General features: G+C 41.5%; 2 protein-coding genes across 4 annotated transcripts; both read right to left on the reverse strand.

Moving 5' to 3' along the window:
• Window positions 1–1,314: 1,314 nt before the first annotated feature.
• On the reverse strand, window positions 1,315–8,079 carry LOC133800459 (uncharacterized). Its single transcript, XM_062238422.1, has 3 exons — window positions 7,941–8,079; window positions 2,190–6,093; window positions 1,315–2,081 (listed from the first exon to the last, which is right to left on the reverse strand). Exons 2-3 carry the CDS (start codon window positions 3,741–3,743, stop codon window positions 1,722–1,724), a joined length of 1,914 nt encoding a protein of 637 aa, XP_062094406.1. The 5' UTR covers window positions 3,744–6,093; window positions 7,941–8,079; the 3' UTR covers window positions 1,315–1,721.
• On the reverse strand, window positions 7,819–10,400 carry LOC133800460 (uncharacterized). Of its 3 annotated transcripts, none has more exons than XM_062238425.1 (5): window positions 10,080–10,400; window positions 9,476–9,929; window positions 9,233–9,379; window positions 8,271–9,118; window positions 7,819–8,190 (listed from the first exon to the last, which is right to left on the reverse strand). In XM_062238425.1, exons 1-5 carry the CDS (start codon window positions 10,191–10,193, stop codon window positions 8,104–8,106), a joined length of 1,650 nt encoding a protein of 549 aa, XP_062094409.1. In that variant the 5' UTR covers window positions 10,194–10,400; the 3' UTR covers window positions 7,819–8,103. The 3 variants fall into 3 exon arrangements, with proteins under 3 accessions (XP_062094409.1, XP_062094407.1, XP_062094408.1); XM_062238423.1 differs by having other exon boundaries at window positions 9,233–9,382; window positions 10,080–10,398; XM_062238424.1 differs by having other exon boundaries at window positions 7,819–8,187; window positions 9,233–9,382; window positions 10,080–10,396.
• Between the last annotated feature and the right edge of the window lie 16,279 nt (window positions 10,401–26,679).

Consider the following 26,679-nt stretch of genomic DNA (forward strand, 5'->3'; position numbering starts at 1 on the left):
TACTGGCAATCAAAAGAAGCTAGAGCCTAATTGGGAGGATCCTTTTGAAGTCACAGAAGCGTTGGGGTGAGGATCTTACACTCTCAAGAACATACGTAGTGGCAAAAATGTACCACGTACTTGGAACTCAATGTCTTTAAAACATTACTACTGTTAAAAGTTGTATGTACTCCAAAGTTCAAAAGTAATAAAACAACTTTCCTTTTTTTTACATCACTCTACAACACTTTACTTAGTCAACATTTGCTGATGCAAATATGCATAAGGAATCTCTCCAGACGCACCATAAACAGTACACACATGTGAACACTGCCACACTACTTGCTCTGCACTAGAAGCTACTATTACATACATACTTTGATATATTCTTACCTACCCATATGGGTTAAAACGTTATTCACGTGCACTACACCCCACCTACCACGTCCAATATAAATATGGCCCTGTGATGATCAATTAAGCACACGAAACACACATAAAGGCATGATGTCTCCATCACTCTACTAATTCTTTCACGAGCAAAGGCTTACGATTTCGCCTAGCCAACCTTTAAACAAACGAGTCATTCTACTTCACTCGTGGCATCTGCACAATGTGTTCCACATCAGGGATCGCATTACACAACCAAATGTGTTCTAATCTGACCTGACTAAAACAACAGGGAGCTAGGGCCAGCCATTTCGTAGTCTAATCTAACCTGACTATGCGAGTTTGGCTATCCAGTCAGGGTAATATTTACCATCTACCTTGTCCTCTTACTTTGCTGAGCAAACAGAGGAGCCCCATCAGGCCGAGCAAATAGGGGAGCCCCGCCCATGCGGTCTAATCCCCCCTGACTACTACAGCAGAACCATCGGACACCCCACTTCGGCTCTGCCTCAGTTACGAAGTAACTGGTTTGGCAATCCAAGAATGGGAGGAACTTTCCCCGTACTCATACCCACGTCTTACTCGTTGGCTGCCTCTGTTGGGTTTGATGGCCCACCCCCACCTTCGGGGAGCCTATCTCAGAAAAAGGCACCCAATAAGCCAAGGTATGAGTGCAATGGAAAGATGACCGATCCCAGGCTCTACCACTCTCGGCTCTGCCTCAGCTCCCCGCCTTGCATGCTGTGTTCTGCGTCCGAGCTCAGCCACGTCGCCTCCTCTCGGAAATGGTAGAGCATCTAACTTGCTCTTTCACGCACCCAAGGGGATGAGTTAATTCTAAGGAGAGAACAACGCACTCAACTCTCTCAATGAACACAAGAACAACACACTCAACTCTCTCAGTGATCGGAAGAATAATGAACACAAGTTTTGTAAATCAATAACTTATCGAAAGATCAGTTTTATTTATAAAACACGTTCTGTTAAATATCACTTTACAGTTATTTACATCATTCATCCTCATTTTTGTTTGAGACACACATAACGTTACTTGTTACATACAACTTCACATACCTTGGTCGAGCAATTAATACATAAAACACAAATTTCAACTATACCATCATCATGACAGTCTCTACATCACATACCTCGGTCATTTCTTTCAACTGTCGCTTGCTTTTGGCTATGACCTCCTCTTTCTCCTTCAACTTAGCATTTAACAGAAGCTCTGCCTCCAGCTTCTACTTCCGTACATTTGCAACGTTCATCTCTGACCCCTCCACCTTCCGTTGCAACTCCTTCCTCTCCTTCTCCCACAACTCCTTATCCGTTTGCAACGACACCACATCTTCCTACAAATCATTGATAATGTTATTCAGCGCCTTCATCCGCTTCTCATGCTCCACGCAGAACTGGATCTTCTCCATCCAATTGTTGGTCATCGTCACTAAATCTGGCTTCAGCTTGTCACGCTCCATCTCTATTTCGACAGACCCTACCAACTTTGCTTCAGTGGATGCCCCTTTCTCCTTCACCTCTGCCAGCTCTGCTTCTAGCTTTTTTACAGCCTCTGCAAGCACGTCGCGGTTAGCTTCGGCCACCCTTCTCCCTGTACGTGCCTCCTCAAGCGTGGCCGCCTGTTCAACCATCTTAGAGCTGTTATGAACAGCCGCTGCATACTCTCTCCTAGCAGCAAATGCGCATACATAGCTCTGCAAAAATTCAATACATTTGTCAAGCATCAATGCACACGCAATATATAAACAAAATCATAACACATATAGGGTATTCACACGAATATTCCAGCAAGTGGTACTCACCATCCATATATGATCAGATGCTTGTTGCAGAAGATCATCCTGACCACTTAACGACCCAACCGCTTCAGCAGGAAGATGCGACCAACTGATGCGCAACATCTCTTCCATCAACTCCACTGACGCAGTCGACACAAACTCTGGCAGTCCCTCTGCTTTGCCAATTGCTTCTGTCCCTGCTGACGCAATAACAGAAACAACGGGGGCAACCGGTTCCCCGCCTGCTAGTGATGACACCACGAGGCTATCAGACGCCAACGCAGTTATTCCCATCTCGGGGAGCTGTGGCATGGAAGGACGAGCAAACAACCCTTCGCCAACATCCTCACCTAGTTCACTCGGAAAAAACACTAGCGTCCGCATTGCAGAGGATGTCAACTGCTCTAGGAAGGTGTTGGGTGAGTCAAAATTGTTCATCGTCTCTGGGGACACGATAATGACCTCCCCCGAGGATGTCCCTACCGCTGCAGAAGCGAGGCAAGCATCGGCACCCGAGCTATGGCCTCCTGTGGCCTTAGTAGCTTCTGATCTCTGAGGAACAAGAGCAGTTTCCGAGGTGATTTCTTGGCTCGCATCTATTGGATGTGAATGGCTGCCTGTGATTTTCGAGTCACCCCCGAAAGCATCCTCTAAAAAATGGTTCTTACGGGAGGCAGAGGCGGGACGTTTCCCCTCTGATCCATGCCTGATAGTAGGGCAGGTGTCAGATCCTCCAGTCGAGGCAGAAACAGAAGTCACCACCCCTACAGAGCCAGGAAAGGCATTAGGAGATCTTGCCCCCACTAGCGTATCATCAAGCGCCCGTGTGAGAGCTATCATCTCTGGCGACTTGAATGTTGCAGAGGACAGAGCCACTGGGGGCAAGTCATTTTTTAAAGCCTCTCCCAAAGAGGATCCTAGTACGGAGGAAGAAGGGGATGGCTTATCTTGAGGAGTAGCGAGGGCGGACCCCAGGGGCGTTTTAAGTAGAGTCAGAGCCTGCCCAAGTGGAAATTTCCCAGGCGTAAGCTTAGGAATTGTCAAAGAAGAGCCTCTAGTAGCAAAATCAGACTCCCTCGGAATACGAAGCTTGGACGAAATCAATTTCCCATCGTCTGAATCCTCATCAGAGGACTCTTCCCGAGACTTCCTTTTCCCCAGGGCATCCTTTGACAGAGGCACCTGTTGAAGAGGTTGGATTTGCAGAGCAACAGAGGGCATAGAGGATCGCCTGTGTATTCGAGAGGATCTGCGAGCCGAAGAAGATTTGTCTGGGGAAGTCTCTACAACGTGGGGTGGCTCAGAGCCATCTTTCTTTTTACTCTCAGCAGCCCCCAGACGCTTGGCGCATGCTGCAAATGTTTTAGAGCATGCCCTTTCGTACTCAATCCTTGATAATTTCAGAGTTGAGGAGGCAGGGAGAGATCTTTTTAAGAACGCTCCCAACTGCCTCGTACATACAGTCGTAACTTTGGCAAGGGACATGTTGCCCTTTTGCATTCTGACTCGCATGGCCCCTAAATCAATTCGGTCCTGGAAGCAGAGGTGAGTCACAATTTGCATACAGTAGGGATTCATGACCCCTCTGATGCTAATGGCATTCTCTTTAGACTCGTGGAGGAGTCCCTTCTCTATCAACAGGCTCTACCTCTGAGGGTTCATGCTGACTTGAGGCCAAAAGTGAAACACGGAGGACCGCGTGAATAGTCAATCATGTAAAACAAAAAAAATATACACATAAAAAGAAGAAGAATGCAATAAAGACGAGACGCACCTCTTATGAAAACTCTAGCGAGTGGGAAAGTTTATTGGGGCGAAAACTCGAGGTACCATGCACCTCCGACAGCGAAGAAGTACTTATCCAAATTCCTGTGGGAACTGTCGAAATCAGTGAAAATTGTTCGGTCTTTCTTAGGGGAAAGATAGAAGGCCTTCCAGGGCTTGCCCTCTATTGCCTTGCTGGTCGACTTGGTAAAGCATGCGTAAATGTCATTCGATTGGATGTCGATGTTCCTAAGAGCTCCAATCATCTGGGCCCCAACTATGGATTGAATGGCGTTTGGAAGGAACTGAGAAATGTGAGCCCCGGAGTTTGAAATTGTTTGGACCAGCAGAGCAGGAAGAGGAAACCGAAGCCACTCAATGTGACTCAGACTCATGACGATCTCACCAAGCTTGACCACATCCTTAAACCACCATTCTTTTAATTCAAAATCCGTGAGCATTCAGAGTGTGACATTATCTGGGATATCAAACAACTTGCATATGTGGTCGAGTGCAGCTTTGTATCCTTCGCAGTCTACAGGTTCGGGAGACGAACGTGGAACCATAGTTGCAGAAATTCGAGTGATTGATTATCTACAGGATAGAAAGGGCGAATGAACTTAGGGTTTTTTCTCTGTCTTTCTCTGAAGAAATCGAAATGAGAGGTAGCTGACTTGAGAATGGAATGCAATGATTTGGAACAGCAAAATGAAAAAGGAAATACCGCAATTAAGTGTAATGCTCGGTAATTGTGTTCTCAATAAATTCGATATGACATTTGTCAGGATTCACTATGATTGTGTGCACGCAGTGATCCTTGATTGAAGGGAAGCGACGGTGTTGGGAGAAAATTTTGAAGACGAAGAGTCTGCCCAAGATTCGAACGGTCTGACGAACATACCACATTCAAAACTCGGGCCGAGGGGCATCTGTTGGGCTCAAAATATTCGGCCCAAATGTTTTGTTGTTTCGGGTAAGTTGAAACGAAGTGTTTTAGCCCAGGAAGAGGAGCTAGAATCAGAGGCCGCGGATTAGAGGCGGGCCTTGCCTTTGTCCTCTGCATACCTAAAAGATCTTAAAGTGTTTTGGCGGGAAATTCAGTTATTCCTTCAACCAATCAGGAAGTAGACTTAACCGACTAACTTCTTAGTATTCATTTTTGACCCTATAAATATCATGACCTCATTTAGAGAAAGCATGAGAATCTGACTCAAGCATTGGAGTGTCTTTCTTGCAAGTACTCCCAGACGGTTCGACAATCATCGGAGCCATCTTCATTGCCGGAAAGAGATCAGAGAACTAGAGTTTGACAACAAGTACCACCCGATTTAGAAAGAAAAAATTGTTGCATCAACACAACCTAAGAACAAAGTCTCCCTGACAAAGAACGACATAGAAAATAGATTAGTATCATGAACCTAGCCACAAACCACAAAGAACAGAAGCTCACCTTTTGAAAATCTTACAAATAAGCAACGATGCTCTAATCCATCTTGACGACACTTCACAAGTGGATGCAAAGTTAGGAACATACCAAACAAAAGGCACAGGCCAACAATCCAAAAGACATGGTGCTAGACACCATTATTACAGGAAAAAAACATATCAAACAGAAATAAAAAACCAGAACAAAACATAGACAACACAAAGCTGATGGAGAAGCACAAAAGCATAAGTCTTGAATCACCACCACCCCCACCCAATCCTGTAGAAGAATTCGAAAGGACCACAACTACCATGAGCCAAAGAGAACCCATTCCACGCCCACTACTCACGAAGGTAGAGGTCAGAGACTCACCCCACCACTGGCATCGACACCCCCACAAACCAGCATGACGGAGGCATGCCTAAACCCCATCCACCACTCACAGAACCAGCCACTCCGTAGAACCACACCCAAGAAGTCGAATTGGACCTCTAACTTCCACCAAGAGCCTCATCCCAGACCCACCTCTACCCTCCGTCTCCCCCCAACTCTGGCGCTCCCCGACTACTCCAATCGCGCGACAAAGGCCAAGGAAGCAACAACAACTCAGAGAACCCACACAAGAAGCTCCTCCAGCCGCTGGTGTCAAAGGCCACGTCATTTGCACATCTCCCTTCGGCCAAGGATGAGGCCGACAACCACCTTGGCCTAGCGGGAAAGAGAAGATCTTCTGAAACCCTAGAACAACATTTTTCTTTTAGTCATTTTACATTATTGGAAAAAAAAATCAATACCATAACTCATGAATAGTGTAAAGTTACGTCAAAAATGTAAGCAACCTATCAATAGTAATAAATAAATGAATAAAATACTAAAGAATTAGCCTTACTTTTTTTATACATAACATATCTACAAATAATATAAAATATAATCTATTGAATTATTTATTTGATTAAAGTGTATAATCCAAAAAAAATAACCCAAGTCCCTAAATTGTAAAAAAAAAAATCTGATTATTAAGTGTTAGAGAAAATATCACACATGGAAAGTGTGTGAGTATATTCAACAATTTATAAGAATATGAGTTACTCCACTCATCACCAATTGGTTTTGAGATGGAACATCATACTTCTTACCATGTACCATTTCCTACTTTCTAAACTATTTTCCACTACATTTTAACATGGTATCAGAGCCAAAGAAAACTCTAACAAGTATATATTCGATCTAAATCCAAAACCGGTCCAAAAAAAGAGAGCCAAAATAGCCATTTGTGATTCGGGGATAGTGAGCCAAAAGAGCCAACGAGCCACTTGCGATCGAGTCTTCCAAGATTGATGAGCAAAAATAGCCACCATCTTGAGAGGGGATGTTAGAGAAAATATCACACATGGAAAGTGTGTGGGTATATTCAATAATTTATAAGAATATGAGTTACTCCACTCATCACCAAAATTGGTTTTGAGATGGAACCTCATACTTCTTACCATGCACAATTTCCTACTTTCTAAACTACTTTCCACTACATTCTAACAAAGTACTTTCCACTACATTCTAAGAAAGTACAGTATCTATGAATATAATGTAAAATGAATTACTTGTAACTAATAAATGTTCAATCAAACATTTGTGTGGGGTTTGTAACTTTAATATGTACAAATTTTACAATCAGCCCCAGCATTTTATTTTATAGAAAAATTAGGTAGGTGAGATGACACTTTTTTGAAGCCAACTAATGTAGAATGAAAAACCGTTAGACCCTTAACTACTTCGATTCAATTCATCACATGTGGTGGCTCATGGCGGCTGTGAATTTCCTGATACTGCCTCACTACAGCCATCTTCTTGAACAGGGGTTTAGGACTAGTATAAGGTTTGGTTAGATTCTTCTTCTTTTTAAGGATAAGTATAAGGTTTCGAAACTATTGTGTACATAAATAAAAAAAATACACTCCACCGAAAATTCTTCTTATATTTTACATGTTAAAAAAAATTTGTACACATCACCGAAAATTCTTCTTATATACCAACAAAATCCACTTGTTTTGAGATTTTTTTTTCTCTTAATCAATATTATCATTTTTTTGGGAACATCTTTTGTCTGAATTTTGGACAGTATGAAATTTATAAATGAATATAAGAAGACCAATTTTATCTTCAAACAAATTCTTACAAGTCATTTAAATTTTTTTCCTCTATCTGCTTTCTAACAATTTTATGAAGTTTATTAATGTTGTATTCAATTAATTACAGAAAAAAAAAGGGAGCTAGAAAATAATTCAGGTACCTTGGTTTTTAAATTTTTCTGTTGGTACGAGTAAATCACATCACTATTATGTTACATAACATAATAACCAAGAGAAGAGAAAATTTACATAACATAATAGTGATGTGATTTACCTTTTTAATAACCAAGAGAAGAGAAAATTTAAGTGTATATTAAACTAAAACCAGAAGACAAGCTCAGTTGAAATGTGTATGTAATAATCCAAATTGAAATGTCAAAAAGAATTTGTAATATCCATGACAAGCAAACACATTTGAAGCTTATCAGTTACTTATTACATTTGAAGCTTATCACTTACTTGTTACAATATAGTAAGAGAGGTTGACATTGAGATATATCCCTCGAAAGTTGGTCTTGGTTACTTCACCAAACTAAAAATAAAATCACAAGCAAAAACCCAGCAAGGAGGCAAACCATGGTTAAACCATCCGAATTCCCCCCAAATCCATATGATTCTCTCCTCAAAATCCCTTCTGAGCTTCATCCACAGGCATATGATTCTCTGGCAATGCCTGCAAAGCTACTCTTGTTGTATTCTCTACTTGCTGCTGCACACAAAAACTAGAGTAAATAACACCAATAGTCGAACATAACAATTACAACAACAAAGAGTACAAAGCCTTCATACCTTATTGTTTTGGTTCTTCAGTTTATCTCTCAGAATTTTCTGTAGCTGCCTTAGACTCTTTCCTTCATACACCATCTTTTTCTGATCATTAGTGGCATTCTCATTTGTCTTGACCTCATTCTCACATACCCTGCTACTGTCTTCTTCAATATTCTCATCGAGTATCAACTGGATCACTGTTTGTTTCTTGCTAGATGATTTTCTTGGTGTGGTTGAAATTGTTGGACGAGGAAACTGTCCTGACATTTTGGTAGCAGAGACCATAGATGATGGAATTGTCAATGAAACTTTTGAATCTGTTTCTTCTTCTGATAATTGAGCATCAGTGATTTCATCATCAGATTCTTCTTCTTCTGTGCTGTCATCACTAAAGTTTTCTTCATCCTCTGATTCAACATCCCTAAAGTTTTCTTCATCCTCTGATTCAACATCCCTAGATGCTTCTTTAGAATCTGATTCTGAGTCTAATTCGAAATCGAACTTTCCATCAAAATCATCCCCTTTATGCATCTCAGATCCATTGCTGGCAGGGATAGCAGAATGACCAGCAGCAAGGCTCAGAGTCAGTGCAGTGTGGGGCTCCACTTCAGAAATTTCAGCATCTAAAGAATCAGATGCCAAATCATTATTGGCATTTGATTCCTTGTGTAAAGAATCTTGAGCTTCAGATGAGTCCTCGGCAAGGGGGACATCATTAGCTTCAACAGAATCTTGATTGGCATTGTCCTCAGGAGAATCTTGAGCTTCAAATGAGTCCTCAGCAAGGGGGGCATCATTAGCTTCAAATGAATCCTCATGAGAATCTTCAGCTTCAAATGAATCATTGGCAAGGAGGACATCAATGACTTCTGTAAAAAAAAACAATTAGTGTCAAATTCATAGAGCTCAAACCTAGGAACAGACAGATAAACATTATTACAAGAAGCTAAAACAAAAAGACTATCTTCATTGCATAATCTTACCCTTTTTGTCTTTAGTTTCATCTTCAACATCCATAGTCTCATCAGATTGTTTGACCAAAGCCACAGCTTTTGTCTCAACCAAGCTATCCTCGTTGGTTTCTTCCATGAGCTCAGTTGACACATTCAAATCTTGGGTTTTTTCTGAAACTTCTGATAAGATTATAAAAAATGTAAGAGATATAATTCATTACAGAAAAAAGATATTAAAGATTAAAAACAAGCAATAACAAGACATAAACATACCCATCTCGATTTCAGCATCCATTTCTTCTGCAGCCTCAGTCATTTCTTCAGAAAAAACTTTGTCCTCTTTGGCCTTTCGATTAGATGCAATACTCAAATTTTGCATCGTTTTCTCCAAAACTCTCACTGAGCGCCTAGTGCTATAGGCTGCTGTCTGCACTGAAATCTCATCCTTAACGGAGGAAGATGGAGCCCTTCTACGAGTGCTCCTAGCTGCAGGAGTAGTAATAGGAACATCATTCCTTTCCGGTTCTTCCGCCACTCCTCCCCTAGCCGCCGTTCCTCGCTGAGTGCGAGTCATTGGTTGCAGACTTTTGGGTTCAACCATCACTGGTTTCCTTCTTGTAGAGGTTCTGCAAGAAGTCCGCGGATCGGGCGACCCAAGCACAGACTCGTCATCTAATTGGGCATCATCGGATTTGGGCTGATTCAAGAACTCCTCAAGTCCTTCAACCTATGAAATTCAATTTCAACAACTCAGATAAGATTCATTTATTTGAAAATTTAAACCAAGAAGAAAAAAAATCAGCTATCGATGATACTAAAACCTAAATCCGAACCATAAAAACGATTGATCGATATGAAAGAAATTTCAATAACTTACCAATGGAAGAGCTTGGAGAGCATCGGCCATGGCGAGGTTGGTTTGATTTGCGGGGATTTTGTTTTTCTTGCAGAGAGCTTGGAGCTCCTTCCTGTTGAGGCTGTGGAAATCCATGGCGATTATTCAAAACAAGCTGTTTTGATATTATGATCTGAGAAAGATTTGCAGAGATAGAGATGTGTGAGCTAGAGAGCGATTGAGTAGAAATGGAGGATTGGGATTGGGTATATATACATATAAAACATATGATATATGTGTGTGATGGGGTTTGTTCACTGAGCTGGGGTTGGGGATGAAGAGGAGAAACGTTTCAGAAACCCTAGCAAATATGACCGTTGGAGCGCGAATTTGAATTTTGAATTCATTTTAGAATAATTATTAATTAATTTATCACATGAACAGCTTTCTTGAAATGGGCTTAGTACAATTTTGAGGCCCAATAGCGCTATCCTAATTGGCTCTACATCAGCCCAACTTGGTTGTGTCCGCTAATTATTCGTTTTAAAACGGGAAATTGTACGAAGTTTTAGAATTTTGTACCTTTTAAGTTTTAGGAATCTGGAGAGTTAAGTTTTGGAATTTTAATAGTTATATATTTTTAGGAATTTTGTTAGTTACGGTGATCACTTTTGCCTCTATTGAGATAGTGTTGTTTTTTATTTTCGGCACTTAGAGAAATTATAATTTAATATTTTTTGCATGATGATATAAATTATAGATATAACAGATTTTTCGTCAATTTTTGAAAAATTCTGAATAATTTACGGTGCTGAAATCAGAGTTCAAATAGTCAGTTGTACACGTGCTTAATTTTTTTTTTATATGATTGAAAAATATACTATTTGAACTCTAATTTCGGCACTATAAACTGTGTTATAATTTCTTACATAATTTATTTAACGATTTTTTTGTCTAACTCTAATGTTTTATACTTATAAAACTAATTAAAAATAAATATTTAGTAATTATATTAATATAAATTTAAATATTATAACATATCATTTTTATAATAATATTTAATGCAAGACAATATATTTAATAATTATATTAATATAAATTTAAATATTATAAAATATCATTATTATTATAATAATATATAATACATAACCTTAATTTTTATTAAAAATTTATCATTTATATTTAAAAAGAAAACATGTTATTTTTTTATTACTCAATCTAACTTATATGAATATATATATTCATATTAGATAACAACAAATATTATAAATACATTAAAAATAGGTGTCATGTGTGTACAAATAGTATGATTGTGTAACTACATAAGAAATTATAATAATATTTATCTTCTATCAAGAATAGACAAAATTTGAATAATATCATGAATGTTTTGTACCTTAAATATGGTAGTTTGTGATCTAAAATGTTATCGTATTATTTTTAAAAAAAAAAACATAAACAATGTTTTGATTTAATTTTTCTTTTAACATATCTACGTCATTCTTTTATAATATAGTTGTTGACCAATGATTTGGTCAACGATACGGATTCAAATAAATGATATAAAATTAAAGAGTTGAACTAAAATAGAAAAACAACATCATGAGTTTATAGTGATTTAGTCCTAGATATTGGTAATAACCTATGTCCATTTATACTTTTATTATTATAGTGAGTATCTCAAATCCACAATCAGATGAACCTGTTGTTAGGAACGAGTTTCCTAATACGCAACAGAATTGTGTGATGGGTTGGCCCAGTGTACAACAAAAAATTTGTAACATATTTAAACTACTTTTAAATATGTGGATCCATTAATATACATACATTAATCATAAACAAGAAAATAATAAAGAGCATACATCTTGATGCCTATCAAGTGTCATCGCTATCTTTTCGTAAAATAAACGATCTTCCTATCCAAGCTGCTCCCAGGTACTCGCACCAATATCTTCCACAGCGTTCTCTACACCTCAGGGAGTGTGTGGGCATTTAGAGAATAAAGGATGGTATATTTATGATTCAACTTGATGTACTCAACACATGAGATCAAGAGACACTACTACAAAAAAGGCTTTTCTCTGCGGTTTTTTTACTTAATACTGCAGTTTTCGAAAGTACTAAAAAACGTAGTGTATTCGACTGCAGAGAAAAGTGGTATGCCAACCGCGGAGAAAGAACATCTTTCTCTGCGGTTGTAATAAGTCAACCGCAGAGAAAGATGTACTTTTCTCCGCGGTTTTTTTAAAACAACCGCTGAGAAAGAAAGACTTTTCTCCGCGGTTTTATTGAAAAAACCGCAGAGAAAAGTATTGTAATTTTTCAAAACTTTGACGAAACATAACTTTGTGCTCAGTTGTCCGTTTTTGGTGTTTTTTTTTTTAACTTTAGTATTTTTTCGAGATCTATCTATCTGCATACAAAGAAAACCTGAAGGAAAAAAAAACAAAATTTTCAGGTTTTGTCACCGAAAAATCTGAAGAAAAAAAATTCAGCAACCAAATTAATGATTTATGAAAAACCTTTCAAAATTTTGATTTCTATTTGTCTATTTCACACAAAATAAACTCTAAAAATAATGATGAAAAAAAAACTATACAAATAAATATATATAGATCATTACCTATTTTGAAGCTGAAGAACACAATGTATGCCCAAAAATACAATGAAAATAGACAATTTTTCGACCAAATCCTAACCATTTTTACTACCAAAAACCTGAAAATAGACAAATATCAAGCATCTACTTCAGTTTTTAACTAAGATTTAGCTAAAAATGATGAAAAAAAAATAGTAAGATTAAGGTTGCAAGACATACCGCCGCTGTTGAAGAAGTTTTTCGCGAAATGAAGTAGGTTTACGAACCTTGTGGGGAAGAATGAGTTTATATATAGGTCTGGAACCTTTTCTCCGCGGTTTTCTTAAGAAAACCGCAGAGAAAAAGTTTTCACTTCCCACTTTTCCTACTTTACATTGCGTTTTTAAAAAAAACCGCAGTAACAAAGTTCCTAAATGTCCTTCAATCCTTTTCTCTGCGCTTTTTATTTTAGATTGAAAAAAAAACGCAGAGAAACCCTATATTTGTAGTAGTGAGAATAGGCCTGAGATTGGTTTTGTATCTTTTCAGGGAGAGATAGAAAGTATCATTCTTTTCTTAAAGCGAATAATTGAGTATTGAGTATATTTTTTATTTTCTGATAAGTCTAACTTATATAAAAAATATTTAAATTTAAAAAATAAATATGTAACCAATTACAATTTATCTTTTAATTAATTAATTATCTTATTAATAAAAACATCAAAACTATCTTTTTGAATTTTTCATTAATTAATTGATTAAATAAACAAAAGTGAAAAATCCATTCCCTGATTTCTATAGCTGCACGCCACACACAGTCCAGGGATTGTGTGTGTCGTGCAGCACTCTATCAAATAGGGGAATGTGATTTTTCCATAAGTATTTAATTATTTATTCAAACTACATTATCAGATAAAATCCAACAACTTGATAATTAATTCAAATTTGAATCTATTATCTTTTTAACTAATTATCACATATAATTAATTATTTGAATAAATATTAATCTTTTTAAATTCAAATCTGTTATCCAAAAAATTAGCATTGATGATGTGGCAAGTGATCCCTGGACACGTGGCTGACACCTGGAAGAGCTCTGCTAGGGTATCGACCAGAGGATGCACTAGAAGCAGTAAGCCGCCCGGTCTTACCTGCGACCAGCCTGGTCGATGGTTCCGCATACAAAGTAACATTACTGTGAAGATCTTTGTAAATCCCGAATTTAACTCACACAATCTCCGGAATATCCGATTATTCAGGGGAGAGTATCTGTAACAATCTTTTGTAATCCCCCTTGAGCCTATAAATAGTAAAAGATAGCTCAAGGAAGGGGACTTTTGGCTTTTGAATTATTTGAGATTAGAGTAATTCTCCTTGGAAGATTGTATTGTTCTTCAGAGGTTAGTGAAACTCATTGAGCCCTTGTTCTTTGATCACTCATTTGATTCCTATATCAATAACAGTCTAAGTGGACATAGGTTATTACCAGATCCTGGGGCCGAACCACTATAAAAATATCGTGTTCTTATTACTTTTTTGTCATTACGTTCTTCTCAACACATTCATTCATATCAAGCATATTCTGACTCCGTGTCAGTTGACCAAATTCTGGGTCAACATTCTGGTGCTTTCATTGAGAGCTTGATTTATCATTGCTGAGAAAACTAATGGCGAAAACTGGAAGGAAAGCTGGACAGGCGGCCGATGTTGCGCCATCAAATCCACCTCCTCCTCCCCCTGCAAGCGTGGCGGAGGATGAGCCACATCTGGACTTTGAGGAGGAAGAAATGGATGATGCAACGGTGAAGAGTACCCTGGGGGCGTTGCAGGAGGAGCTGGCTAGTCTGAAATCCAGTCAAGAGACTGCTGCCGAAGTTGTGGCGCGGCAGCAGCAGGAGATTGAACGGCAGCACGCAGAATTAAGCGAAAGGCAGGCGGAGATGGACCGCCGCCAGAGCGAAGCCATGGCAGCCCTCGAGGCGGCCTTCCAGCTGGCAAGGAATCAGGTCGCACCTGTTTCGCAGCCTGACCAACCTGTCAATGGGCCACCCCAGAGGGGTCCTAATCCAAGCCCACTAATCTAGCCTTCGAGTCCACAAAGGCCCGAGCAGCCTCAAGCGCCCCATGACGATGTCCCGCTGGACCCTGAGGCGCATCCACCATCCCAAGCTGGTCGCGGCAATCCCCCGCAACAGAGGCAGAATAGGGTTGAGCATCAGCCTCGTAGTCCTAGACGCCGTAGGGGCAATGAGCCAAACCTACCGAATAGAGGTCAATACCCCCCTGGTAACAGGAGGGACTCGGAGTTAGGCTCTGCGGTCCGGGGTCCCCTGCGGCATGATAATGCACGAGGACACCACGACCAGCACAGGCCACCCTCTAACGTTCGAAACGTTTCAGCTAGGGACGGAAATCGGGGGAACAGTCAGTCCCACCATAGCCAATCAAGGTTTAGAGATGGCCATGGGTATAATGAGGCCGACTCAGGCAAGGGAAACGCTGGCCGAAGGAATGAAGAAAGAGGTAAAGGCAGGAGCCAGGTACCTCAAGATGACCAACCCGATAGACGGGATGCTGGGGGGCAGCCCAGGCAAAATAATGTCTTCAACCGGCTCGAGGGTAGCGAGCAGCGGAGAAGAGACGAAGATTTCCGTGACGTACTCAACGATCGCCGCGAGCGGCATGGCGAGAACGTCCCCCCAGCAACAGAGGCCACAACGATTCCTACCGCTGTACAGGCTCAGATAGACGCCCTCAACCAAGCAGTGCAACAGCTGGTCGGGGGAAGGACGTCTTATATCGACCACGATAGGAGGAAAGGAACTCCTTTCGTACAGAGGATAGCTAATGTCGAAACTCCAAGCAAGTTCAAAATGCCTACGCTTCCAAACTTTGACGGGTATGGAGACCCAGTGTCTCATGTCAATAAGTTTGAAATACAAATGGACATTCAGAAAGTTTCTGAAGACGCTCGGTGCAGGATCTTCCCTGCAACACTTTCTGAAGCCGCGCAGGAATGGTTTTTTAAGTTCCCTCCCGCAAGCATAGTTTCTTGGGAAATGTTCGTAAAGGAGTTTTACGGACAGTTCTATGCAGGTCGTGTGCATCTGACCGAAGCAAACCAGCTGGTTGAAATTTGCCAGCAGGATGGAGAATCAGTGAAGGACTACATCCAGCGCTTTATGCGAGCAGCAGCTGGAGCGAAAACGGTGGGGGACGAGGGCAAAATGATGGCCATAACCGCAGGGGTTAAATGTCGTTCTCCCCTCTGGAAAAGTCTCTGAAAGGAGGGAGTGAGAACTACCCAAGAATTTTTGGACCGGGCTGATCGCTACATCAAGCTCGAAGAAGCCATTGCTGACGATGGAAAGCCCTCAAACAAAGATAAGAAGGCTTCCGAACCAGCCAAAGCCACCAATGGTTCCAAACCTAATGGCAACGGCAAAGACAATAGCAACGGCAATGGCAAGAATGGTGGAAAACGGCCGTATAACGAGCCTTCCACCTCCGACAATAAACGAGCCAAGGGTAATCGTTATGAACCTCGGTTCACTAACTACACTGCCCTCGTTGAGTCTGGGGGAGAGGTTTATCAGGCCACAAGTTCCAGTGTGCCTTATAAAAAACCTGGCCCCATTCGAAAGGATATTTCGAAAAGAGACACTACCAAGTTCTGTCGTTATCATAACAACTACGGACATGACACCAATGAATGCAACCAGTTAAAAGACGAAATCGAGTTCCTTATTAGACAAGGACACTTGAGAAGATACATACGGGCCTCGGGAAATTCCCAACGAGAAGCTCCAGGTAGCAACGAGCAGGCGCCCGCGCACCACCCTTACAGCCTGCCCCCGTGACTGGCACACTCTTGACCATCTATGGAGGCCCGCACCTCACGGGAAATAGCAGAAAGGCTAGGGAACGATACGCTCGGACTCTGCGCCACGACTAGGACATCGAGATGATGACTGTGGAGGACCGTGCACCGAAAAAGGCTCGGTCAGAGGAAGGTGAGATAACCTTTTCTGATGGCAATGCCCAACACGTCCGGTTCCCACATTCTGATCCGCTGGTCGTGGACATCCAGATGGCCAACATGATGGTGAAGAGAGTACTGGTCGATACAGGAAGTTCAGTAAATATCCTGTATAAATCAACACTGGAACGCATGAAATTGTCCGTTAAGGACTTGGAGCCCTGCAACCAAACGATATACGGCTTCTCTGGAGAAGGACTCGCCCCCGCCGGATTGATCAAACTGCCAGTAACGATGGGTACAGCGCCTGCAACAAGGACATTACTCGCCACTTTTGTAATGGTTGATTGTCCCTCGGCGTACAATGCCGTTATTGGAAGGCCTATATTGGTTGATCTACGGGCCGTCATCTCTATGTGGCACTTGGCCATGAAGTTCCCAACAGACATGGGGGTAGGACGCGTGTTGGGAAACCGGAGGGAAGTCAGGGAGTGCTACAACGCCTCAATCACAAAGGCGAAGAATGGAACGTCAAAGAGCACTACCTCAGATAGGCTGCAAATGGCAGTTGATACACAAGCCCAATCCAGTGATGAAGTCACCAAATAGGGTGTTGCCCAAAGTGAGGATAGAGACTTAGATCCTCGCTTTGGGGATTTTGAAGAAAACGTTTGACCCGTCGAGGACTTGAAGGAGGTCCAAATCGACAAAGAAGACCCGACCAGAGTCGTAAAGGTTGGGAAAAACTTAGAGCCTACCACGAAGCACGCACTGGTGGAATTTTTGCAAAAGAACCAGGAGGTTTTCGCCCGGTCGCATAAAGACATGGCTGGGATAGATCCCGCAGTTATCAGCCATGTCCTGAATATAGACAAGACCTTTCCACCCGTGCAACAAAAGAGAAGGCTGCTCGATAAAGACAAATCGAGAGCCTTAAAAGAAGAAGTCGAAAGACTAAAGGAGAATGGGTTCATCAGGGTGGCATTTTATCCATCGTGGGTCTCAAATCCAGTGCTGGTTCCCAAGCCTAACGGCAAGTGGCGGACCTGCGTGGATTTTACAGACCTCAATAAAGCCTGCCCAAAAGACTGTTTCCCGCTCCCAAGAATCGACCAGCTGGTCGATGCAACTGCAGGGCACGAGATCCTCTCGTTCATGGATGCATATTCAGGCTACAACCAGATTAGCATGCATCCCCCGACGAGGATCACACCAGCTTTCGGACCGATACGGGCTTATACTGTTACAAAGTAATGCCCTTCGGACTGAAAAACGCAGGTGCGACTTACCAACGACTAGTCAACCACATGTTTAAGGAGCTGATCGGAGTAAACATGGAGGTATACGTAGACGACATGCTGGTAAAGTCTAAGAAGGCAGAAGGACATGTGAGGGATTTACAAAAGTGCTTTGATGTATTGAACAAATACCAAATGAAGTTAAATTCCCTCAAATGTTCCTTCGGAGTTGGATCAGGGAAGTTTTTGGGGTTTATTGTAAATTCAAGAGGAATCGAGGCCAACCCCGACAAGATAAAAGCCCTGATCGACATGAAGTCGCTAGAAAGGATCAAAGATGTAAAAATTTTAACCGGGAGAATCGCAGCCCTAAGTAGATTTATTTCGAAATCAACAGACAAGTGTGTCCCTTTTTTCAATCTACTTAGGGGAAATAAGAAGTTTGAATGGACAATAGACTGCGAACAAGCGTTCCAAGCCTTAAAAGCCCATATGGCACAACCTCCCATCTTATCAAAGCTAATCGAAGGAGAAACTTTGTTTATTTACCTGGCGATTACTGAAGTTGCTGCTAGCGTGGTACTAGTGCGAGAGGAAGAAGGTGTACAAAAAGCAGTCTACTATGTTAGCAAGAGACTGATCGGGGCAGAATTGAGATATCCACCAATCGAGAGGTTAGCATATTGCTTAATCCTGGCCTCTAGGAAGCTACGCCCCTACTTTCAAGCCCATCCTATTACAGTTCTAACTGACCAGCCCCTTCGGCAAGTCCTCCAAAAGCCAGAGGCTGCTGGGCGATTATTAAAATGGGCAGTTCGACATAACTTATTCACTGCGAGCAGCAGTCAAGGGACAAGTCTTGGCCGACCTTATTGCAGAGTTCACCGAACTCCCAGACAGCGAACAGTGCGAACAGCCTAAAGCGCCTGAGCCTCAAGACAAAGCTCCTTCGTGGAAGTTATTCACGGATGGGTCATCCAACGAATCCCATGCTGGAGCGGGAGTGATATTGATAACGCCGGAAGGGCATCGATTTCACTGCGCCATCAGGTTCGACTTCACCGCGTCAAATAATGAAGCGGAATACGAAGCACTCCTCGCTGGGTTGAGAATGGCGAAAGATATGAGCATAAAGACACTTGATATCTACAGTGATTCATAGCTGGTGGTGAATCAAGTTCTAGGAGAATATCAAGCACGAGGCTTAAAAATGGTGGCCTACTTAAATAAAACAAAAGACTTGCTAGCCCAATTTATGGAGTACACCCTTCAGCAAATTCCGCGGGATCAGAATTCAAACGCAGATGCCTTAGCCAAACTCGCGAGCGCGAAGGATGCTGACACTTTGAACATTGTGCCGGTAGAAAGACTGAGTAAGCCAAGCATACAAGCGGTCGAATCCAGTATGGAGATTCGAATGGAGGATACATGGATGGCACCTTATTTGGAGTATCTGATAAACGGTACGCTACCAGCGGATAGAAACAAAGCCAGAACCCTACAAAGGTGAGCTGCTAGGTACATACTGGTCGGTGGAGTTATGTACCGAAGAGGATATTCCTTGCCGCTACTCAGATGCGTTACACCAGAAAAAGCTAAGGAACTCATGAAAGAGGTGCATGAAGGCTTCTGTGGGGATCATGCTGGGGGGCAGAGTTTGGCAAAGAAGATTCTAAGGCAAGGCTACTTCTGGCCAACTATGAACGAGGATTCGATGGAGTTTGTACGAAGATGCGATAAATGTCAAAGATTCTCCAAGATTCCACGAGCGGCTCCAAACGAATTAAAATAGATGCAAAGTCTGTGGCCTTTTGCAGTATGAGGGATAGATTTGATTGGATCCCTACCTACAGGGAAGGGCGGAGTAAAGTACGCAGTCGTAGCAGTCGATTACTTCACCAAATGGGCCGAAGCTGAACCGCTCGCTACCATCACGACCAAGAAAGTTCTTGACTTTGTTATCAAGAACATTGTCTGTCGATATGGCTTGCCTAGAAAGATAGTTTCAGACAACGGAACCCAATTTGACAGCGATTTATTCACCGATTTCTGCGAAAGACATGGAGTCATTAAAAGCTTTTCTTCAGTTGCACACCCCCAGGCGAATGGGCAGGTCGAAGCCGTGAATAAAACTCTTAAAGACACCCTGAAGAAGAGGCTTGAAGAAGCTAAGGGAGTGTGGCCAGAGCAACTGCCTGAAGTCCTCTGGTCGTATAGAACGTCTCACCGAACAGCGACAGGACATACCCCATTTTCCTTAGCCTATGGATATGAGGCAATGTTGCCTGTCGAATTAGATCCCCCCTCACATCGACGCTTAACATAGGACCAGGACCAGAACAGCCAACTGATGATGGAATCCCTAGACTCGATTGACGAGATACAGGAGAAGGCCTAACTCCGATTTGCTGCATACCAACAAAAAGTCGCCCGGTACTTTAACTCCAAAGTTAAAGAAAGAAAATTCAACGTCGGAGACTTGGTGCTACGACGAGTTTTCTTAAATACCCGCGACCCTACTGCTGGAGTGCTCGGACCTAATTGGGAAGGACCTTACCAGATTGAAGAAGTCCTTCATCCGGGCACCTACAAACTTGCACGCTTAAACGGAGATCTCGTTCCACGTTATTGGAATGGAGAACACCTGCGCAAGTATTATCAGTGAACAGTCATTTTTAAAGGACTGGCTTGTATTAATTTTTCTTTTTACAAGTTTAGCAAAGAGGGTTAGCCACGATGTATGGCTAATCACTTGGATATGTAAGATTCTATTTCAGAATCGCTCGTAAAGACATGTTTAGTCCATTTTTAATACGAGATTATAAGGGACTGTGCGCAGCCAGTCATTCTTGCCAACCTTTGTGAATTTATATTTACAAGTATTTGTTCATTACGTGTGTTGTTTTGCTGTATTACAAGTATTGCTTTTTCACCCGAGCAGAAATGTTCGAACAGGTCATAGTCAAGGCAAGTGACCAAGGACCTAAAGCTCCTCGATCACTTGGGGGGCATATAAGGCACATCGATAGCAAAGCGTACCATGAGGTATGTAAACACATGAACAAAATGAGTGAAAGCATGCTAAGGAACTTAGAGTATTTTTCAAAATTTATATTTTGTTAAATCATGCCAAAGTACTATGCTAAGTTCGGTCATACGGACAAATGTTATAATAAATAAAAATGTTATAGCATCATGAAATCTTTTACACCGCAAGCATCACTGCTTGGATATAACTGTCCAAGTAAAAGAAAAGGTTTACTGCCCGTGCAGCAAAGTTTAAAATAAAAATATTGTCTTTACATCACGACCCGTGGTTCCTGTAATCAAAAGATAGAGAAAATAATAAAAAAAAAAGCTCAAGAGGCACTGGGAGTAGGAGGGTCTTTATTAGCATTCTGATTGGTCGCGTCCTCAACAACCCCTTCTTCTTCAGCACCAGCCAAGCTTGGGGAAGTAGGGATCCTCTCTCTTGCCTCCTCTTCAGCCAGTTGAGCAGTACAGCGAGCCAGCTCAGCAGTCCGGACATTCTCTGAAAGATAGCTGAAGTCGGCACTCTGATTGTGTTTCCAGAAGTTGTAAAAACACTGGAGCGTCGTCTTCTTATACTTGTCCATATTTTTGGAGTTGTCGAACTTCAGCTGCTCCACCTGGCCCTCAAGAGTGGCGATGGCCTCCTCCTTGGACTTAAGCACCTCTTCCAACCTCTTGAATTCGCGAAGATGGGTTCGGCTGGCATCTTGATAATCCTGCCTCTGCTTTATTATAGCTGCCTTTGTAGCTTCGGCCTCTGATAGCTTTGTCACCGCAGCATCCCTCTGCTGAGCCATCGCCTCCAACTCCTTTGCGTGCCTGGCCTCTGCAGCCGAAAGTTCCTCAACTGCCTTCACCTGGTGCCTCTCGATAGCCTTTGCCCTAGCCTGTTCGATGGTGACTTGGGTGCGGGTGCGAGCAGTGGTGGTAGACAGCAAAGCCTGAGGACAGAGGATAAAAGTTAGAACCTACGGTAAAGACTAAAAGACTAAAGCCAAAAAGATAAAGAAGTACTTACGCTGGTTATTTCGTTCAGGGTCCTGTTCAGAATCAGGTCGACCGTCATACTCTCTGACTCAACCATTGCATCCTTGACACGGTCATTTTTCCCAATGTGCACAATACGGTCTTTGGCTGCTCGTACGGCACGACTCGAGAGTTTGGCCCCAAGAGTTTCTTCCCGCTTGTCTTGTTCCCTTCTGGGCGCAGCTGGAGGAGGGTTCATTGGAGCAGGGGGAGTCTCCTTCTCAGCAGGGGCCGGAGGATGAGCAAAAGTTTGCCCAGTAGGCACGCCCCTAGGAGGGTCTTCTGTTCGACTCTTTTTTGCAGGTCCCTAGCTCGTCTCGCCAGTATGTCTCCGTGACGACTTTCTCCGAAGCTGAGGAACTTCCTCTTCCTCCTCAGCCTGGTATAAGTCGAAGACGTTGGGAGTGGCCATATCTGCACATAAGTAAAAACATGCAAAGGGTAAAGATAAAAGCAGATGAAGACTCTTTATCAAAACGAAAAAGAAGGTCACAAAGTTAGTACCCGAGCTACAACTACTGGTCGCTATACTATTGACCCTATTAGTCACACACTCACTATCTGGCATGAAGAAGTCTGGCCCTAGATTTGGAGTATATGTAAAGTTGCCCTCCCCGTCAAACAAATGACAGGGAATTGGAAAACTATTTAAAAGCAAAATAATTTTACTGTTCTCATCAGAGGATTCCCCCAGATCCACAACTGGCTCTTTGGCCTTTTGTTTCCCCTTGCCTTGGGGAGCAGAAGGCCTTTCTGCGGAAGGATTGCCCATGGGCTCCCTGATTGTAACCCCCGTTGGCCTCCTTCGAGGAGGAGACACGAAAGGTTGCTGCTCGGGAACCCGCTCGGCAGTGGCATCGTCTACCACGGACCCTCTTGTTTCATGGCGAGGAGCCAGGAGGCCAGACAGCCTCAAGTTTTCATCGGTAACTAGGGACTTGACGCTTTTTGCTGCGTCTGTCATCCTGGCCAATGTGTTGGACCTCAACACCATGTCTGGTGTTGGGGTCGGGCGTAACCATGGGCCTGAAAGACAAAGTACAGTTTGAGAAAAATGAAAGGAGACTCTTTGATTAAAAGTATCGACCAGTCAAAGACGGCACTTACCTCCTCGAGTGAAGGCCAAGTTATTGCTGGTTATGTCCGGTGTAAGGAAATACTCCTTACTGTACTGCCCCACGTTCGATATATGCGTAGTGTCACTCAAGAATGTCCGGTTTGTCTCCTGGTGACAGAAGTGGAAGAAACCCGTTCCATATTGTTGCGGGTTGGATTTAAGGTCGAAAAGATAATTGACCTCGTGGGGAGTAGGTTCTGGCCATTTTTTAAGTTTGTACAAGATATAGAGTGCGGCCAGCATTCTATATCCGTTTGGAGTAATTTGGAAGGGGGCGACGTCGAAATAATTCGCCACCCCCTGATAAAAAGGATGTAGAGGGAGGAAAGCCCCCGCGTCTATGTGATACCGAGACCAGGCGCTGTATATACCTCTGGGGAGGTTAGCCCTTTGGTCTGTGGCAGGAATTTTGATAGTAACCCTTGTGAGGGGATACTTCCTGAAATAGTTAGCAACCATCCGAAGGGTCACTACGCTAGTCGGGGAGGTATACCACTCGACATCAGGCAGATTCTGATGGCGAGGGTGGGCTCTAATTTGGATGTTAGGGTCAGGAACAGGATCGTCTTGACCATTGGTCGAGGGAACCCTAGCCTGCGAATCAGGCTGGGCAGGAAGGTTTGGGCTATTATCAGATTTAGGTCTTTTCTTGCCTATAGATTTGGAACGGGCCATTTGAGGAGGAGAAGGACGAGGTCTGAAGGAGGATCGTGAGAAGGGAATCTCGTGGACTCGGTCGGTCGGTTGTTCTTCACCTTCGAGCAGCTGGGCGAGAAGATCGTCGTCGATGGGCCGTTCACCTCCCCACAAATCTGGCATCAATGTCTGCAAACAGAAAAATGGGGAGGTGAGGATGAAGAATTTTTAAAGGCTTTCTAGAATAACGTTGGTCAAGTATAAAAGCCAAGCTTTTATACATCAGCATTCTAACAAAAAGCTAAATTTTCCGCACGAACAGTTTGAAAGACGGATCAAAGGGTGAAAGTAAAAAGTTTTTCAAGAAAGCTTTTTCAACTCCCCTTAGGGCGGGAAAAAACCTATTTTCCAACTAGCCTAAAGATCGAATTTTTACTTCGACTTTACGTCCTAAAAGTATGATCCCGACTATTAAACTAACTCATAACCCTTTTTTTCCTACAAAATAGTCTACTCACAAGCGTCTCAAACCAGAAACAGATGAACTCAAACAGTCAACATACAGAAGCATGCATCATGAAAATTTGAAGCATAAGAATTCGAAAACTTACCAAGAAAATGATCGTGGAGATGGAAAAAGGGTCTTCGGAGGTCAGGGAACTCTCGGACTGAATCTTGAAAATGCAGAAGAACGGTCTCCGGAGAAGGTTAAAACTCTGGTTTTTAGGGTTTCTTGTGAAGACAATGACGTGCGTAAAGAGAAAAGGAAGATTTCGAAGGTATTATATAAGTTTGTCTGTGGCATTAAAAATGTGTAATCATCAGTTTCTCTTTTTCGAAGTATGGGGAAGCGGAATGGCCGTCGAATCATTACTGGGGAACCGAAAAGTCATGATTAGACAGAAGTAGGTTACTTTTTCCAAGAACATACGAAGGGTTCTGACACGTATGGTGGGGTTACCGAAGAGTCGTTCGCTCAAAAGTTTATTTATTACTCGTGATAAATAAACTTGGGGGGCAAATGTTATCCAAAAAATTAGCATTGATGACGTGGCAAGTGATCCCTGGACACGTGGCTGACACCTGGAAGAGCTCTGCTAGGGTATCGACCAGAGGATGCACTAGAAGCAGTAAGCCGCCCGGTCTTACCTGCGACCAGCCTGGTCGATGGTTCCGCATACAAAGTAACATTACTGTGAAGATCTTTGTAAATCCCGAATTTAACTCACACAATCTCCGGAATATTCGATTATTCAGGGGAGAGTATCTGTAACAATCTTTTGTAATCCCCCTTGAGCCTATAAATAGCAAAAGATAGCTCAAGGAAGGGGACTTTTGGCTTTTGAATTATTTGAGATTAGAGTAATTCTCCTTGGAAGATTGTATTGTTCTTCACAGGTTAGTGAAACTCATTGATCCCTTGTTCTTTGATCACTCATTTGATTCCTATATCAATAACAGTCTAAGTGGACGTAGGTTATTACCAGATCCTGGGGCCGAACCACTATAAAAATATCGTGTTCTTATTACTTTTTTGTCATTACGTTCTTCTCAACACATTCATTCATATCAAGCATATTCTGACTCCGTGTCAGTTGACCAAATTCTGGGTCAACAAAATCCAATTTGAACTTGTCAAATTATTATCTCTCACTCAAATAAAGGTATTTAACTAATTCTACTAACTAATTAAAAGCAATTTTAATTAAATATTAATTTCAAAATTTTAATATTTATTTTATTATAATTTTAAAAATTATAATAAATTAATTATTTATCTAATTTTGAAAATTATACAATAATTAATTATTAATTAAGTTTGATAATTACAACTAATTTGTGATTAATTAATTAATCACTATTATAGCATAATTGCATATTTCGCCCGAAGAACAAAATTATTCTTAAATATATATTTTTACCATTTTACCCTTTATATCAACTCTTGCCTTGAATAGTGTTGATAGAGCCGCTATGGGAACCTATGGACCTATAATTCCAAGCTCCAATAAATTTGTGATTATTAATTAAACTCTTTAATTAAATAATCTTAATTTATTAATCTTATGATTACTCCACTATAAATATGAGACCGCACTCTTGTAATTATAGACATTTCATTTATTGAGTACTTTATAACAATAAAGCGTCCATTGATATAAGCATTACATACAAATTAACCCTCTAATAATGGTTCATAATTAACCGGGAATAAAATTGCCGTTTTACCTTTTTAATTATATCTTGTTTCTTTAAGTACCATCGACTTTACTAGTGAAGGTTAATTCATAACCAAATTATGAATTTGAGCTCAATAACCTTTCAGTCCCAAAAGTCAACCATTAAGAGAACCATTATTCAATCTCTTACGATAAGGTATGGATTCCTTATCTATATACTATGTCCCCAGCTATTTACATTATTGAGTTCCCAAAACAAAAGTTTCTAGCATGATCATTATGACAAACCCTAACAAGTGAATCAAATAACTCATATAACATAAACAGGAGTTCATAGTAACTTCAGGATTAAGGTCTATTTATATATGATCATCTGATATATTTAATTAATACTTCGAAACGGTATTTAACTAAGTATTAATAAACATATCTTGTCTAGTTCTATATGTTCTTTAATATATAAAGCACATCTACTAAAGTGTCCTACTACACTAGTAATCCGGATCTAGATCACATGTATTCATAATACTAGTGGACCGTACTTGCAGTAATTAATCTAAAGATTCCATGACTTTATTTTACTGCGAACTATTCAAGTTCATTCATCTCAATCACAATCCTCCCGTACCAATACATGGTTGAGATTACATATATGAACTTATGAATTTTTCTGATATTTACTTAATATTATCACGGAATAATATGGTCCATAAAATATATGCATAACAAATTCAATTTATTTATTTATTTCTTAAAACAATGTTTACTACATATGCTTTCAAGGCACAATTCCCAACACCTGTGTCAACGGAGTTTCACAAGCTTGAAAGAAAACAAGAATTAGTGTATAAAAGT

This window comes from Humulus lupulus, chromosome 9, assembly GCF_963169125.1.
Source record: "Humulus lupulus chromosome 9, drHumLupu1.1, whole genome shotgun sequence".
NCBI lineage: Eukaryota > Viridiplantae > Streptophyta > Magnoliopsida > Rosales > Cannabaceae > Humulus > Humulus lupulus.

What these genes read in the sequence shown, in the direction of transcription:
- LOC133800459 (XM_062238422.1), bottom strand. Translation starts at nt 3,743, where the DNA reads ATGAATCCCTACTGTATGCAAATTGTGACTCACCTCTGCTTCCAGGAC. An exon ending in CATCTGATCATATATGGATG is followed by an intron (nt 2,082 to 2,189) that starts GTGAGTACCACT and finishes GAATTTTTGCAG; the next exon opens with AGCTATGTATGCGCATTTGC.
- LOC133800460 (XM_062238423.1), bottom strand. Translation starts at nt 10,193, where the DNA reads ATGGATTTCCACAGCCTCAACAGGAAGGAGCTCCAAGCTCTCTGCAAG. An exon ending in CTCTCCAAGCTCTTCCATTG is followed by an intron (nt 9,930 to 10,079) that starts GTAAGTTATTGA and finishes TGAATTTCATAG; the next exon opens with GTTGAAGGACTTGAGGAGTT. An exon ending in GGATGCTGAAATCGAGATGG is followed by an intron (nt 9,383 to 9,475) that starts GTATGTTTATGT and finishes TAATCTTATCAG; the next exon opens with AAGTTTCAGAAAAAACCCAA.